At 42.7% G+C, this 16,140-nt stretch overlaps 1 protein-coding gene across 5 annotated transcripts in view; it reads right to left on the bottom strand.

The window, feature by feature from the left end:
• The window catches only part of nrcama (neuronal cell adhesion molecule a), a 427,797-nt gene that overhangs the window by 72,450 nt on the left and 339,207 nt on the right, over nt 1-16,140 (bottom strand). For all 5 annotated transcript variants that reach the window (XM_078568477.1, XM_078568478.1, XM_078568476.1 and 2 more), the window contains 5 exons: nt 11,953-12,064; nt 9,146-9,330; nt 7,527-7,658; nt 7,238-7,381; nt 5,471-5,582 (listed from right to left, as the gene is read on the bottom strand). In XM_078568477.1, coding sequence (XP_078424603.1) covers nt 5,471-5,582; nt 7,238-7,381; nt 7,527-7,658; nt 9,146-9,330; nt 11,953-12,064 — 685 coding nt within the window. The remainder of the gene's footprint in view (nt 1-5,470; nt 5,583-7,237; nt 7,382-7,526; nt 7,659-9,145; nt 9,331-11,952; nt 12,065-16,140) is intronic.

The raw sequence follows: 16,140 nt of genomic DNA on the forward strand, positions 1-16,140 counted from the left end.
CACATGATAAGCAGTACAGATTTGTAACTACTACTTACCGAGCTCCTATTACACCACCCGAGGCACTGCCTCTTCCTGCCCCTGCAGTTGCATCATGGTAAGATCAAAATCCATCAATACATCTCTCTCTCTCTCTGATTCCTTCTTCCCAAGACAGTTGACCTGTGGAATTCCTTACTTCCATTACTGTTCCCTTCATCCTGCAATCTACAGATTTTTACAACCCTGTCTGGCTTCAAGTAAGTACGGCCTCACTGATTTACTTCACTGTCTCTCCTAATCTTCTTAAATCTGGTGTCACCCCTCCCACCTCTTCTAGGTTTACAGTAATTAAAAATAAAGCTGCCTCTATTTTCCTTCACACTTTCTTCCCCACTGCAATCCAAACGGTTTTAGACTGATTCCTGGGATGAGGGGATTGCTCTCTGAGGTGAGGTTGAGTAGACTAGGCCTATATTCACTGGAATTTAGTACAATGAGGGGTGATCACATTCAACCAAATAACATTATTAAGGAGTTTGACAGAGTAGTTACAGAGATGATGTTTTCCCTGGTTGGAGAGTTTACAGCTAGTTAGAAACCATTTAGGGGTGAGATGAGAAGATGTTTCTTCACTCAAAGGGTTATGAACCTGTAGAATTCTCTACCCCAGAGGGCTGTGGTTGCTCAGTCATTGAGTATATTCAAGCAAAAGACTGATAGATTATTGAATACTCAGGGATTAAGGGATTTGGGGATAATGCGGGAATGTAGAATTGAGATCTCTACATCTCTGTTCTCCTTGAAGACATTCCTTAAAACTTGCCTATTTGACCAAGCTTTTGGCCATCTCATCTAATCTAGCCATATGTGGCTTGGTATCAAATTTTGCTTTGTAATGCTCCTGTGAAGTCCACTGGGAGGCTTTACTACATTAAAGGCACCATACAAGTTGTTAATATTAACAATGATCATATTGAATGGTTGAACAGGCTCAAAGGCCTAATGGCCTGCTCCAGCTCCTATTTGTTATGTTCTTAAATGTGACATTGACATCCCCACTTGGTCTTGGATTTATCTCACCTTTTCCCATCCCACTTCCAACCTTGCTGGTGTTCTGCACTATGACCCTTGACCCTTTACTGATATTGCTCAACAAAAAAACAAACTATTGAAAATCCCCATCAGCTTCTTGTAAACTGAAGAGATACTGCAAGTTCCCTTCAACCCAATACCAAACCCTGCTGCAGAATTCCACTGACACATATTTTAGTGCACTTGTGAATCTATATAGGCTCTTTCTTGCTGGTATCATTGTGTGCCATCTTCAGGTCACTGATAGGATTATAGCCACTACACTTCAGTACAAATAATGAGGAGAGGCAATAAAAATTGAATGGCACAATTTAAAGTGGGTGGGCGAAGATGGAGACCTCTTGTATACAAATCTCTGAAGGTGGCAAGGCAAGTTGGGTTCTCTGTTTCTAAAGCATTTGTGATTCTTCGTTTTATAAATAGAGGCATAGAGCATAAAAAAACAACAAAGCTATGGTAAACATTTATAAATCAACAGTTCGGCCTCAGCTGGTGTATTGTGTCCAATTCTGAGCACCATTCTTTAAGAAGGATGGCAAGAGGGCGCAGGAGAGATTTACTAGGAGTGCATCAGAGATGATAAACTTCAGTTATGTAAGAGACTAACGAAGCTGTGGTGTTCTCCCAAGAGCAGAGAATGTTAAGGGGAGATTTAACAAGGTGTTCAAAATCGCGAAGGGTTTTGATGGAGTAAATAAGGAGAAATTGTTTCCAGTGGCAGAAAGTTCAACCAGAGGACAAAGATTTGGGGTAATTGGCAAAGAACTGGAGTTTTTTTTTCACTGCAGTTGCTATAATGTGGGATGCACTGCCTGAAAGAGTAACGGAAGCAGATTCAACAATAACTTTCAAAAGAAAGCAGAAAAAGAAAGACTTGCATTTATGCAGCACGTTTCATGACCATTTGAACGTCTGATAGCACTTTACAGTTTTACAGCCAATGAAGTACTTTTGTGAAGTGCGATCACTATTGTAATGTAGGAACTGTGGCAGGTAATTTGAGCACAGCAAGCTCCCTCAAACAGTGATCTGATTGTTTTTTCATTCATGGGGTGTGGACGTTGCTGGCTAGGCCAGCATTTATTACCCTTGTTCAGAGGGCATTTAAGAGTCAACCACATTGCTGTGGGTCTGGAGTCACACATAGTCCAGACCAGGTAAGGACAGCAGATTTCCTTCCCTAAAGGACATTAGTGAACCAGATGGGTTTTTACAACCATCGTGGTCATCATCAGGCTTTTAATTGCAGATTTTTTTAAAATTGAAATCAAATTCCGCCATCTGCTGTAGTGGGATTCGAACCCGGGTCCCCAGAGCATTTCCCTGGGTCTCTGGAATACCAGTCCAGTGAAATACCCCCACCCCGCCCCACCGAGATACTCTGTTTCTGTGATGTTGATTGAGGCATAACCCCCTGCTCTTCTTCAAAATTATGCTACGGGATCTTCTACATCAACAGATTCAGGCAATGAAGGCTGCTTAATGTCTCAACCGAGAGATGGCACCTCGGGACAACGCAGCAGTCCTTCAGTACTGCACTGGAGTGTCAGCCTTGATTTTTGTGCTCAGCAGTCCTGGAGTGGGACTTGAAACTTGTGACTCAGAGGCAAGAGTGCCACCAGCTGTGTCACAGGGCAAAGGGAAAGGAGTAAAATGTTTAGGCTGTGGGGAAAGAGCAGGCGAACCGGACTGATTGGATAGCTCTCTCAAAGACCTAGCACAAGCATGATGGGTGTTGTATCATTCTATGATTTTAATATTGGCTGAAAAACTACGGCCAATGGAAAAAAAACTGACAATTTATTAAGCCGCAGCTACTCTAAACTGAAACTCTTTTTCTCACAGCTAGCAACTTTCTGAAGGCAGGACTTGTTGGGGCTGCAGTGCCTCAGTTACTCTGCCCAAGCGCTCTTGCTTTCTAAGCTGACACATGAAGAAAGTGTCACTTGGCTATTCAACCATCAAAAACATCCAACACCAAGGTGACCCCCATCCAATGTTGCCACAAGATGCCCTTCCCAGCAGGTGATATTGGGTGTCTCCGCCCAAGATCAAAAAATCCAAATGCAACATCACAAGTGCCACCTATAGTGACACCAGTTAGCTCAGGACAGAGCTTTGAATCAGCAGCCTTGTCATTTTCATGGCTTAACAGCACATTGGCTACTGCATTAACCTCACTGAGCATCAGCAGAGCTTCACACCCACTTTCAGATCAGTACAGACTGACAACTATTTTCATTAGGCTAAGCGTTTCTTTGGATTTTAGATGTGACACTCTTGCTCAAGAAAGGGTGTAAGAACACTGCTAGTAACTGCAGGTTGGTTAGTTTAACAACAGTGGTGGGTAAGGTTTTAGAAACATAATCAGGGAAAGGTTTGAGTTAATTAAGATTAGCCAGCACAGATTTGTAAAAGGTAGATCGTGCTTGACTAACTTGACTGGATTTTTTTGATGTAGTAACAGAGAAAGTTGATGAATGGAATGCAGTGGATGTTGTCCATGTGGATTTTAAGAAAGAATTTGACAAAGTACAACATAAAAGATCAGTTTAACATAAGTGAGAGTCATGGAAGAGGAAAGTCATTGGCACCTTGGATAAAAAGCTGGCTTAAGGGTAGGAAACAGAACATGCTGGTAAATGGACATTTTTCAGATTGGAGGATGGTATGTTATTCACAATACGAGGTTGTGGTGGAAGAATTAATCCAGGCTGGTCTCTTGGTTCAAGCTGGTTTATTTTCAAGACCACTCCTCAGTACCACTGACTTCCAAGTAGCTTCCACACAAAGTGCTCCAGTTGTATCTTTTTATTCTATTTAGATCTGACAATCAATGCCCATCACCTGTTTAACTAGCAATTGTTTTTTAACAAGGTGATTGCCATATTAACATGGTAGACAGTGGTATTCCTCCAGATCAGTACTAGGACCATTGCTTTTTTCGGTCAATTTAAAATACTTGGATATTGGAATATAGAACAAAATTTTAAAATTTGTCAATGATACCAAACTTGAAGGTATGGCAAAAAGTGAGGCTAACACCAGTCAACTGCAGCAGGACATAGATAGACTAGCAGAATAGGCAGACTAGTGGCAAATGGAATTTAAAACAGAGAGGTGTGAGCTGATGCATTTTGGCAAAAGGGATAAGGAGAGGCAATATAGACTAAATGGCACGGTTCTAAAGAGTGTACAGGGACTGAGGGACCTGGGGGGGTTCATGTGCAGAGATTTTTGAAGGCGGCAGGATATACTGAGAGAGTAGTTAGCAAAGTGTCTGGGATCTTGGTATTTATAATAGAGATTGTGAATACAAAAGCAGGGAATCTATGCCAAACCTCAATGAAGCTCTGGTTTGGCCACAACCAAAAGAGCATCATGCCCAGTTCTGGTCACCACTCTTCAGGAAGGATATGCAGGTTCTTGAGTGGGTGTGAGGGAGATTTACCAGAATGGCTCCAAGCATGAGAGATTTTAGCTACAAGACGAGGTTGGAGAAGCTGATATTGTTCTTGGAGCAAAGGAGATTGAGCGGAGATTTGATATATGTGTAGAACATTACGAAAGGCTTGGATAAGGTTGACAAAGAAAAGCTATTCCCATTAGCTGATCGTACAAAGACTAGGGGACACAGGCTTTGGGCAAGACAGGACAAGCATGAAGAAGAACCTTTTTACACAGTGGTTTGTAGTGACCTGGAACTTGCTGCCTACACGGCTGGTGGAAGCAGAGTCAACCAATAATTTCAAAAGGAAATTAGATGAGCATTTGAGGGAAATAAACTTATATGGCTATGAGGATAGTGGGGATGGGTCTGACTGGATTGCTCTAGAGAGCCAGCATGGACTGAATAAGCCGAATGACCTTCTTCTGTGCTGTGCTAATGATATGCCTTTATGTGATGAGGGGTGTGGCTATTCTTATTGTATGTGATAGTGTGATGAGATGAGTAACAGTGTGCTACTGCATATCATAACATGTGAGACAGTACATGTTGTTACTATGTGCGACGAGATGGGTGCTATCACAACACTGAATATCCTGTCATAATCTTCAAGCAGGTAAAGGACTTAGTTACTTATGTGACACGAGACAGAGTGATTCTTCTATCTATCTGCATCTCTTAGAGAGACACATTAATCACAAAACTACATAGGACTTGCAGATGTTGAATCTTTTATTCTTTTCTTATCTGGATTCTTGCACAATTCATCTTAACCAGTTCTGATTGACTATGTAAACATGGAGATTACCTATGCAGAAGCTGAATAGGATACAATGATCCCAGGACATTTCCTAAAGCAGTATACCAATATACCAGAGTTTACAGTCATCAGCTAGATTACAGATATACATGTACAGCAATGCAATAAATCGCAGATGGTCTCCTTACCATTGAATGTGAGGTATTGGCGATCCAAAATATGCACAGTTCAGCAATGCAGCCTTGTTGGCAATTACCTGATAAACTTGGTCAGGCGGTGTAAGCATTCTGGGGGTCTCAGCTGAAAGGTGCCACAAAAGATAAGACATTTAACAACTGAAATCCATTTTAAATTAGGGCTTTGAAAATGAGCCAGGCCTATGAATCTGCGAGAACATCCAGTGATAAATCAGACATAGTTTGATGTTAAAGCATGAAAACGGATTTATTGCAATAACTCCATTTCCCCTCAGGCCACTCCAGGCTGTTGATGTCAGGTGACTCACTGCATGAGGTTGGCAAGTTACCTTTGATGCCCGATTTACAAGTTGTGAAGATCAACTGGCCCAGTGTGGTTCACCCATCCATGATATCGTACATATCTTCAAGAACTTCATCTCACTAACTCGGTAATGAATCTAATGGCTTTACTTCCTTTACTCAACTCCGAAGATCACTCAAAGTGTTGACTGCTGTCTAATGAATTTCCTTTTGGACACTATCTCCTCAACTGACCTTTCACCAGTTTCACTCCAAGCTCTACTTACTGGCTTACCTCCAAGGACCGCTCTGAATTTACCCTGTCTGTACAATGATACATCCTGCCTTATTCTGAAAGCCACCATCTCTCATTTCAGTGGCCTTTGCTGTCTCAAGTCACTGTGTTGAAACTTGCACAGTTTCGAACAACTGTTAGGAAAACTAGACAAACATGATGCATTGCAAGGAGCAGGGTCATAATGGAGGATCACGCAACTTGCAAAAGGAAAGGGGTAAGTGGAAGCAGTCAATGTTCAAACTTGTCCTCTAACGAGGCAGTAAAAGATTTTGATTAGAAGATTCAGGGAAAGGCTGTAATTTGGATGAAGATTTCTATTGGCTGGTGCAGTTAGGGAGGCAATATTCTGGGGTTGAGACAGACACATTGTAGAAACACAGAAGTACTACTCTGCATCCTGCATTGTCAAACCTGACCTGGGATTGGCTGATATTCATATTAGGCACTTGAAAAGGAATATTTCATATCACAATACTTAACATCATTCAGCTAATGGCCCAAAAGAAAACAACTGCAAAACACAGCATGCCACAAATTAGTGTTATGTGTAAGTAGGTCAGCGCTAAAAGAATTCCAATTCTCCAAACTGATTTTATCTCAACTTTGACTAAGAGAAGATGATGATATATCGAGGGTCACATGTGGAAGTGAGAGGCTTGAGGCCTATTCTGCATCCAGTGGGATCAGGGATGGACAACACAGCTGGTAATAAAAAACATAAAGTGCTGGAAAAACTCAGCAGGTCGCACAGCATCTGTGAAGAGAGAAACAGAGTTAATGTTTCAGAAGTACTGTTCTGACAAAAAGTAACAGACCTGAAACGTTAACTCTGTCCACAGATGCTACCAGACCTGTTGAGTTTTTCCAGCACTTTTTGTTTTTATTTCACATCTCCAGCATCTACAGTATTTTGCTTTTAACACAGCTGGTAAGCCTCCACATAGGGCTCACAGGCCGCAGCCTCCATTCAAAAGAGAAGAACGCTCCAGAATGCTACTGGGATGCCTTGAGTTCTAGTCCAGGTGGCCACAAAGAGGCAAACAGATTTTAACAAGTGATATTTTTCTCCTGGATGTAAAGGATTTGCTTGGCCTCAAATTGCCAAGAAGCAATACCCTCGACTCAGGGTGTCAACACAAGGAGAACCAAGAACTAGTAAAAGCCACAGTAAAACTCACCAAGTACATTGACAAAGGCATTTGCCAGCAAGTATCCATGCTCATTTGATGCGTTGCACTGGTAAACAGCGCTGGAAGAGACCTGGACTTTAGTGAAGCGGATGGTGTCTTCCATTAGTTCCCTGCTGATGTCACTGGGGGCATCTATCAATCAGAAGGAAGCCAAAGTTACTAACCAGAGATTTCAGAACCCAACTGTATTTCAAGAACAGAAAAGACACTTCAAACCGCAGTGCATCCTCAGGCACTGGCACATCAAGGGCCAAACTCTAATTGTCCTTGTACTCACTTTCGATGGGAAAACCATTAACCAGCCATTGAATAGCGGGCTTGGGATTGCCATTAGCTCTGCAGATCAGTGTCCCGTCTTCCCCAGGCGCCAGGATCAGGTTCTTGGGCTCGCTAATCCAGTACGGTGCAGCTGCAGAAACCAAATGGACCAAGTCAGGATGTCACTATCTGGGCCAACCTCCAACCTGGCTCTCATTGTTCAGCATGGCCAACTGCTAGGTATCACTCTGTGATCTAATTCAGATCACCTATGATCTATCTAAATGGCAGAACAGACTCGAGGAGCTGAATGGCCTCCTCCTGTTTATAAATTTCTACGTTTCTTTTCTTTTATGGGAGGGGACAATTGTTGCAGTGGCCCTAAGTAGAAGACTTGTGGTGAGCAGTCTCATTGAGGGCACAAAGGGTTCCAATGCTCCTAGCAGGTGAATCAGAGTTACAGCGATGGAGTCTTATTCCAGCCAGTGTTCCCCATGTTCCTTATTCCAGCCAGCAGCCTACTCATGAATTTACCCTTGTAAAAAAAATCATCATTTCTGCTCAATCTTCCCTGACCTTAAATGGCAGTTAAGCAATTTCTATATCTAGCTCTAATAAGCACTAAAGTAATGAGACATCGCCTGGTTAATTGGGAGGGCTTTATGCTTTCACTGGTTCAAAAGTAACACTTCCAGTCAAATCATTTGAGTCTACAGACTTAATGAAGCCTCAGGGATTCTGTGGAGAAAAGCAGCCGACTGATTAAAAAAAGAAAGAGCCCTATTTATAGCTTAATACCATTAAATATGATTTTCTCTTCAATTCTATTCAGTTACCTCAGTCAGCTTGGCTCAGTTGACAGCACTGTCCTTTTGGATTTAGAAAATCTTGGATCCAAGCCTTGGGCATAGGCTTGCCTTTTTACTACACTACTCAGGGAGTGTTGCACTATCAGAGGTGTGAACCTAGAGTTTCCATTCCCCACCTCCTTTTGAATAGACAGGGGCAGAACATTGGAAGAAACATGCTAAGCCACTCTCGCAAACTAGTTCCAAGGGTGCTGAATGTGTGTGGCACCAGCTGCATAGGCATATTCAACAATGTGAAAATAAGTGATTATTACAACACTGCTGTGTTGGTCCCCATCTACCTAGATTGATTGTTGGACACACTGGTGTGTTCTACAGTCAGGGGAAGAGGAAGAACACACTTTTCTGACATCCTGGGCCTCTACAATTGCTCAGGGAGCATAGCCTTGCACAGGTCTCCCTGCCTGAATTGTCGGATCCTGGGAGGATGCAGCTCTGTGTCTGTACCTCTGGCAGCTCGGTGTCCTCGGTCTCTCATTCCCAAACCGCCAGTGTCATAACTGGCAATACAAGCAACAACAAATTACCCAGCCACTCATCTCATCATCCTGTGTAAAACGGCAGCTGTATTTGCTGACTTAACAATCATGAACTTCATTGCATTGAAATGCTTTACGAGAAGTGGGGGGATGCTGTAAAAATACAATTCTGTCATTCAGAAAAATAACCTCTTGATGCAGCAAAATGTTTTAGATTCCTCTTGGCGCGAGTACACACTGAACACTCTTGTGTGTCAAAGGAGCTTATCTCTGTGAAAGTAGAGCTATACCTTTGACCGTAACTGAAATGACATGAGTACTGGTTCCCAAATAATTTTTCGCCGTGCATCGGTATTTCCCGGCATCCGCCTCTGAGACATCGATGATTTTCAGAGTCTTCTTAAAATTGATCTCAAAGGCCCTGTGGCTGGGCAATTCTCCCCCTTCCTTGGTCCAATGGATAGCTGGTGTGGGCCTGGAAAGGAACGGATGAGCCTTACATGAAAATATCAGGTCATTAAGGCTTCAGCATGAGTTTATAACCAAAAAAAAATGCTTAAGTCTACACAAAGGGAAAAAAATGTTTTCAACGGTTCTTTGTGACCCTGTGACAGAGCTTTCTGTATAGGCACTTTTTTTAGCTTAGGAAAGATAGCAGCCAATGTACACACACACGCTCCTACAGACAGCAATGAGATGAATGACCAGATTTTTATACAAAAACAAAATACTGCAGATGCTGGAAATCTGAAATACAAAAAGAAAATGCTGAAAATACTCAGCAGGTCAGGCAGCATCTGTGGAGCAACAGGGCAATGCGTTGCGAATATCTAGTTCATGATCCATGCTAATATTTTGATGGGAATGTTTAGTTCTGGGAATATTAAAGGTGTAAAGGGTAAGGTAACTAAAATGGTGGGCTTTAGAGAATTCCAAAAATGTCTTAAGAAATGGCAGTCCAGAAGGTTACTCCTGTTCACTTAATTGAGTCAGAGTAGAAGGGATGGAGCCATAAAACAGCAGGTGGGCTGACTGCACTGGTGAACTGGAGACCTGGTGTCTGCACTGCTTGCAAAGAAGTGCAGTCCAGAGAGAGTTTTTGTTTTGTAAATCAGAGCTAAATTAGTTTCAAAGAATTCAGTGAACCCTGAAAGGCAGCGTTGTCATGAAGATGAATGGAGCTTAAGAAGGTGGTCTGATTTCAATTGATGTGAGTGTTCTGCAGCAGGAGAATGGGCTATACTGAAAGGGTAATAAAAACAGAAAAATGCTGGCAAAACTCAGCAGGTCTGGCAGCATCCGTGGAGAGAGAAACAGAGCCGTTGTTTTGAGCCCATATGACTCATATGGACTTGAAACATTGTTTCTCTCTCCATGGATGCCGCCAGACCTGCCGAGTTTTGCCAGCATTTTCTGTTTTTATTTCGGATTTCCAGCATCTGCAGTATTTTGCTTTTAAACTGAAAGGGTGCCGCTGTTAGCAGGTTCCAGGCAGTTAGGGCTCAAAAAAAAAAAGCCCTGGGAGCCATTCAGTGCAGCTGAGAATTGCAACTTGGACCTTGTGTGGTTTGCAGCTCACAAGAAGCCCTAGGAGCTGTTCAGTGCAGTTATGGGTCAAGAGAAGTCCTGGGGGCAATTTATAGCCAGGAGACTGGAGTTTGGAAAAACCCAAAGGCAGTGCCAGCTTAGTGAAGTCCGCGGTCTGTGAAAGAGTTGGAAGCATGCTGGTAATTAGAGGTGGGAGTGCAGCTTTGTGAATCCCGTTGAACACAGTCTCAGGAGGAGAGATTGAATCATCAGGTGGTGAACGGTCATTGATGCAACCTGAGTTGGAGCAAATTTTGAGGGAATTCAGAGGCTCAATCTTCGAAGGTGAAGAGTTGATGAGGGAGACAGGGACTCACAGTGGTCCCTGATATCTGAGTGGATTGCTGAGAAATCTGTGGGATCTGTCTTGGTTACAGATGCCATTTAATCTGCAGTGTGGTGAGTTTGACCACAGTTTGCCTGTTAATTTATATTTGCTGCATGTTAATTCTGAATGTTAGAATGTAAGATAGATATTGTAGATTCTTTTACTTTTCTGACTTTGTATGCAAAATTTATTTTGTTTGTTTAAAACCATGAAATCTTGTGTGGCTTTATTCTCTTGGTGGGCAATTGGGCTTTCAAACTTTGTATAATTTCAGCACAAAGTTACTGGTCCCTAACCGGATCGTAACAAATGGAAAAAGTTGGAGATGCAACAGGTTTTAACAAATACATGAAGGGAAAGTGGGAAGATGGTAATACAAGAACAAAAGGGAAAATCTGTAACAGCGTGGTGATAAGGTTCCACTATATCACACACCTTCCCATTTCTTCTTTCAACCTCTTCCCCCTTTCAAAACCTTAGTACTTGCTTCAACCTGTTACATCTCTAACTTTTTCCAGTTCCGACTAAAGTTCACTGACCTTTTTTAAATTTATTCTTTCATGGGATGTGGGTGTTGCTGGCAAGGCCAACATTTGTTGTCCGTTCCCAATTGCCCTTGAACTGAGTTGTTTGCTAGGCCATTGTAGAGGGCAGTTAAGAGTCAACCAAATTGCTGTGGGTCTGGAGTCACATGCAGGCCAGACCAGGTAAGGATGGTAGATTTCCTTTCCTAAAGGACATTAGTGAACCAGATGGGTTTATACAACAATAGATGATTGTTGTCATGGTCACCATTATGGAGACTAGCTTTCAATTCCAGATTTGTTTTCTGAATTAAAACTCCACCAGCTGACATGGTGAGACTTGAACCTGTGTCCCCAGAGCATTAGCCTGGGCCTCTGTGTTACTGGTCCAGTGACATTATCATGTCATCACCACCTTTCTCCAGCAGAGGCTGCCTGATCTGCTGAGTATTTCCAGCATTTTCTGTTATTTATTTCATCAGTTTTTAGACTGATGTTGATTGAAAAATAAATATTGGTCAGAGCAGAACTCCACTGTTCTTCAGAATAATACCATGGGATCTTTTATGCCCACCCAGTAGAGTAGATGGGGCCTCATTTTAATGTCACCTCTGACATATGGAGAACAAACCTCCGAGAATGAGACAGGTCAACTTACAGGCCTTCTGCGATACATTCCAAGTACAGGACTTGTCCTCTCAGTACAGTTTTACTGCTGCTCGTTCCTTTGGGGCTGATAATGGTGGGTCTTCGCTCTCCCACCGGGCTGTCTGTAAGGACACAAACCACTGAAGTGATCAACAGAACCAAACTGCATAGCTATTGCTGAGCACTCGAGAGTAGCAATTAAAGGTTAACTGCAGGCAGAAAGATCCGGAAACTGCTTGAGAGGCACTAATCTATAATTAGTAATAATTAGTGACAAAGAACGAACAAGAACGATGAGATACATTTTGGGTTGAGGATTTAAGATTAACCTCTAAGCCACTGGCTGTGAGCAACCAGGGAGGAAAATTGTCATGAGCATCTTCCACTTTCTCAGAACACTCTGTTTATTAGTTAGAGATGGGACTGTTTGACTCAAAGTCAAGAATTATCCAATCAGGTAACAGAGTGTTTGTGTCCAATGGCGAGAGTGTAGGGGCAGGGCAGTTAGAGGCCATGTGTCAAAATGTCCCCAGAATATTTCCAAGCACAGTTGCGGACACCGAATGCATTAAGATTAGAATATTGGTCTTTAATTGTGGTCACAAAAGCAATCGAAGTTTCTAATCTTGTGTGCCGAGGCAATTAGATTTTTTTTCCAAAAAAACAGTTCTTTTCTTTCCCTACTCTGGTAGTTACCCCAAAACTGTATTCAAAATCCAAATTTGGGGTCAGGAATAGTTTATTTAGAAGTAAAAGGTATTTCCTTCAATTTGGAAGCCTTGACAATGACAATGCGCTTGCAGTTGAGTTTAATTATGTTGTCCATCGGCTCCAGGGAAAAACCATTTCATGAAAGATCAAAATTTCTAAACACTGCCTTTTTAAAAATTCCGATTCCCTTTGCTCCCACCTGTCTTCAGCACTCAAACCTACTGACAAACTCTAGGTATATCACAGGCTGCAAGACCTTTGGTTCAAAACAGAATGAGATATATATTTGCAAAGGAGGCATTCACCCTGCAATGAGGAAAGAACTGAGGGGAGAGGGTTCACTGGACAACTCTTAGAGAGACAGCACAGGCAGAATTTCTGTGTCACATTATTCTGCAATTCTAGCTACCACCTTGTTGGCTTCTGAATATTCGGGAGGAAAAAAGAACAGTTTGCCTACTTGGTGTAAAACTGTCAAAAAGAGCCACTTGACTGATCCTCAGATTCCAAGTGTGGCCCCTGATTTTGGTACAGAAGAAACCTTGAGTGGCCAAAAGACCCCACCTAATACATCCTGGACATGCTCAGTTTGTTCTTTCAAAAAGCCCTTGGAAGTGTCCCTATGGTGCTCCCTGATTGGAGGAGGCCAGCAGCTATGGTTTATCCACTTGGTAATCAATATACTGTGGATCGTGGCGTATAAGTCAACTAGGCATATAAGACAATCCCATTTTTTTCAACGCCAAAAATCATGCTTTTGCATATACTCAGCATTCAAGTTAACCCCCAACCACCCCGCCAATCTTTCAGTTACGAAATACTCTGCTTGCATTGGTTGTCGGCCTCAATTTTGTCACCCCAGAAATGTATGTTTGACTTACCTTGTACTGTAAGTTGGTGCATGGGATCAAGCAGATGATATGGGCTGTGTTATGAAGAAAATACGCGTGGGTTTAAGACACGCCCATACAGAGCAGACCATACACGGCTTGGCGAGTGACAAACTGAAATGGGTCCTCCAGCAAAACGAACGAAGTATGAAGTTGCTTCCAGGCTAAAAGTCGGAACATTTGCTAACTCGTCAAATAACTGTGGTGCAGCCAGGGAATTCAGTGTTCGTGCAAAACTGGTGCAAGAGCGGGAGGAGGAGGAATCCGCCCTGAAGAAGATGCCCAAGACCAAACGTGCCACGAGAACAGGGAGCAGCCACTGGCCTGGTCTTGAGAAGCGTGTATCAGAATGGGTCCTTGAAAATCGTCAAAACGGTTACACCATCACCAGGAACGCAAGGCATAAAAACATACTTGAGGGGTCAAATCAAACCCCGAATCCAGCAAAGATTTCAGACCAACAGCTAGTTGGTAGCTGCTTTCTAGAATGAAACAGTCTAATGTTGTGGTGGAAGACCAAGATTGTTCACAAACTACCAAAAGCCCTCGATGCCAATATGACCAGTTTCCTTCAATTCATCATTAGACAATGGCAAAAAAATGAATACCCATTACGTCACATTGGCAACATGGATGAAATACCCACGAATTTTGCCATGCCCAGCTGCTAAACCATGGAGTGGAAAGGTCCGAAAACAGTTCTAGTGGAGACATGAGAAGACAAGATTGGCGGTGGTATGAGCCTGCATGGCTGACTGAATGAAATGAAAACCTACGGTAATTTTCAAATGTAAAACCATGTCGAAAATCCAGTCCCCTGCAGGAGTTTTTGAGCTTGCCCATTACGGTTAGATGGATGAGGATGGAGTGAACTTATGGATCGATAATGTGTGGAATAGGCAGCCCAGTGGCCTACATAAGGAGTGCAGCTTATTAGTGTGGGATGTGTTCAGATCCCATATAACTAATGAGATCAAGAGGCGCCTGTGAAGAAATAACACCCACATTGCAGTTATACCGGGGGGTCTAACATCTGTAGTTCAACCTTTAGATGCCTTCCGGAATAAACATTCAGGGATCATGTTCATGCCAAATGGAATAAATGGATGGTTGATGGATAAAAGACCTTCACAGGGAATGGAAATATGCATAATGCCCTGCTTGACGTTTGTAGTTTCAACAGCAAATCATGGGATGCTATTAGTGCACCAAGTGTCATCAGATTGTTCAAAAAAGTTGCAGAATATCCAATTCAGTGCCCGGAGATGAAGTTGATTTGTAGTAGAGGGATGATTCTGAAACTGAAAGTGCCAAATCTGATCCAAAGTGGGATCTTTACCACGATGCCACAGCCACAGTGACTCAGAACGGATTCGATGAATTCTGAGCGGATGCCGAAGACAATAAATTAGATGGTTTCAAAAAACTGTGGTCAAATGTATCTTTGTACAATTAATTCATTCAATAAACCATGCCACATTAATATAATATGAATTACCTGTGTTTTTTTTTCACATTTCAAAATGGCGACCACCCAGGCGGTTCACATTTTATACTGGACGTATAAGTTGACCCCTGATTTTAGAAGCATTTTTGGGGGCCTCAAAGGTCGACTCGTATGCTGTGAGCTACGGCACGCATATTTTTAAAGCCCTTTTTTTTCAGATATAAGGTGAATGTTTCAAGGTGCATTCAATTTCAACTGTCCAGCCAACAGCACCATAAACACGCAAAGGTTCGTTTTACATTACCTAATTATCTGATAGTCAAATTGCCAATTGAAGCCTCACAATAGAGCAGGTGGGACTGCAGTCAGTAAACAGGAAAGGTCCTTGGCTGTTCTCTCTATCGGGCTTGTTTTGGTTTGTTATTTGATTACTCTGAATAAGATCATCGATGCACAATTGCTTCCTCGCAGTAATTACTCTTTCTGAGCAAAGCTGCCCACTGGCTTTGAAGTTTCTTCTCCATTTTAACTAGAGATGACCGAGAACTCAACCTGAGATTTTTTTTCCACTTCTGTTCACTGAGGCAAAAGGATTTTCAATCCGGTTTCTCGGCAATGGGACAAGTAATTGGAGACTGTGCACAGGCTTGTCAAGACACAGTCCGAGTCATACAGACTGAGTCCTTTCAGATTGAATCTGACCTTCTGGTACGTTCAATGTGTGCTTATTGGGAAAGGGGACAGCTTGTGGTTAACCACTGAATTTCAGTGTTACCTTGAGGGAAGTGATGGGGTCAAAGGAAAACCAACCATGGAGATTGGCACTGACCCGAGGTTGGCACATCCCAGTCAGAATCCAGAACACCAGGCTGCTCTGAGCCACTAAGCCACAATCACTTGGAATGAGGTTTTGAGTTGGGACAACTGTCTCTCCAAACCTTCACCAACAGCAGAAGGGAATATTGAGGAGGAGTTGAAGGGTTTGCAATGCCAACTGGCACCATTTCCACCAGTGCCATGGCAGTCAGTGCCAAGGGCTCCCTCTCCAAGAAAGGCTCGAAGAAAACGGTGATGAAAATGTCCAGGAAGGGCGACAGGAAGCACAGGCAGGGCAGGAAGGAGAGCTCCAGCATCTACGTCTACAAGGTGC

Source organism: Cetorhinus maximus, chromosome 22 (genome assembly GCF_964194155.1).
Source record: "Cetorhinus maximus chromosome 22, sCetMax3.hap1.1, whole genome shotgun sequence".
Classification (NCBI taxonomy): Eukaryota; Metazoa; Chordata; class Chondrichthyes; order Lamniformes; family Cetorhinidae; genus Cetorhinus; species Cetorhinus maximus.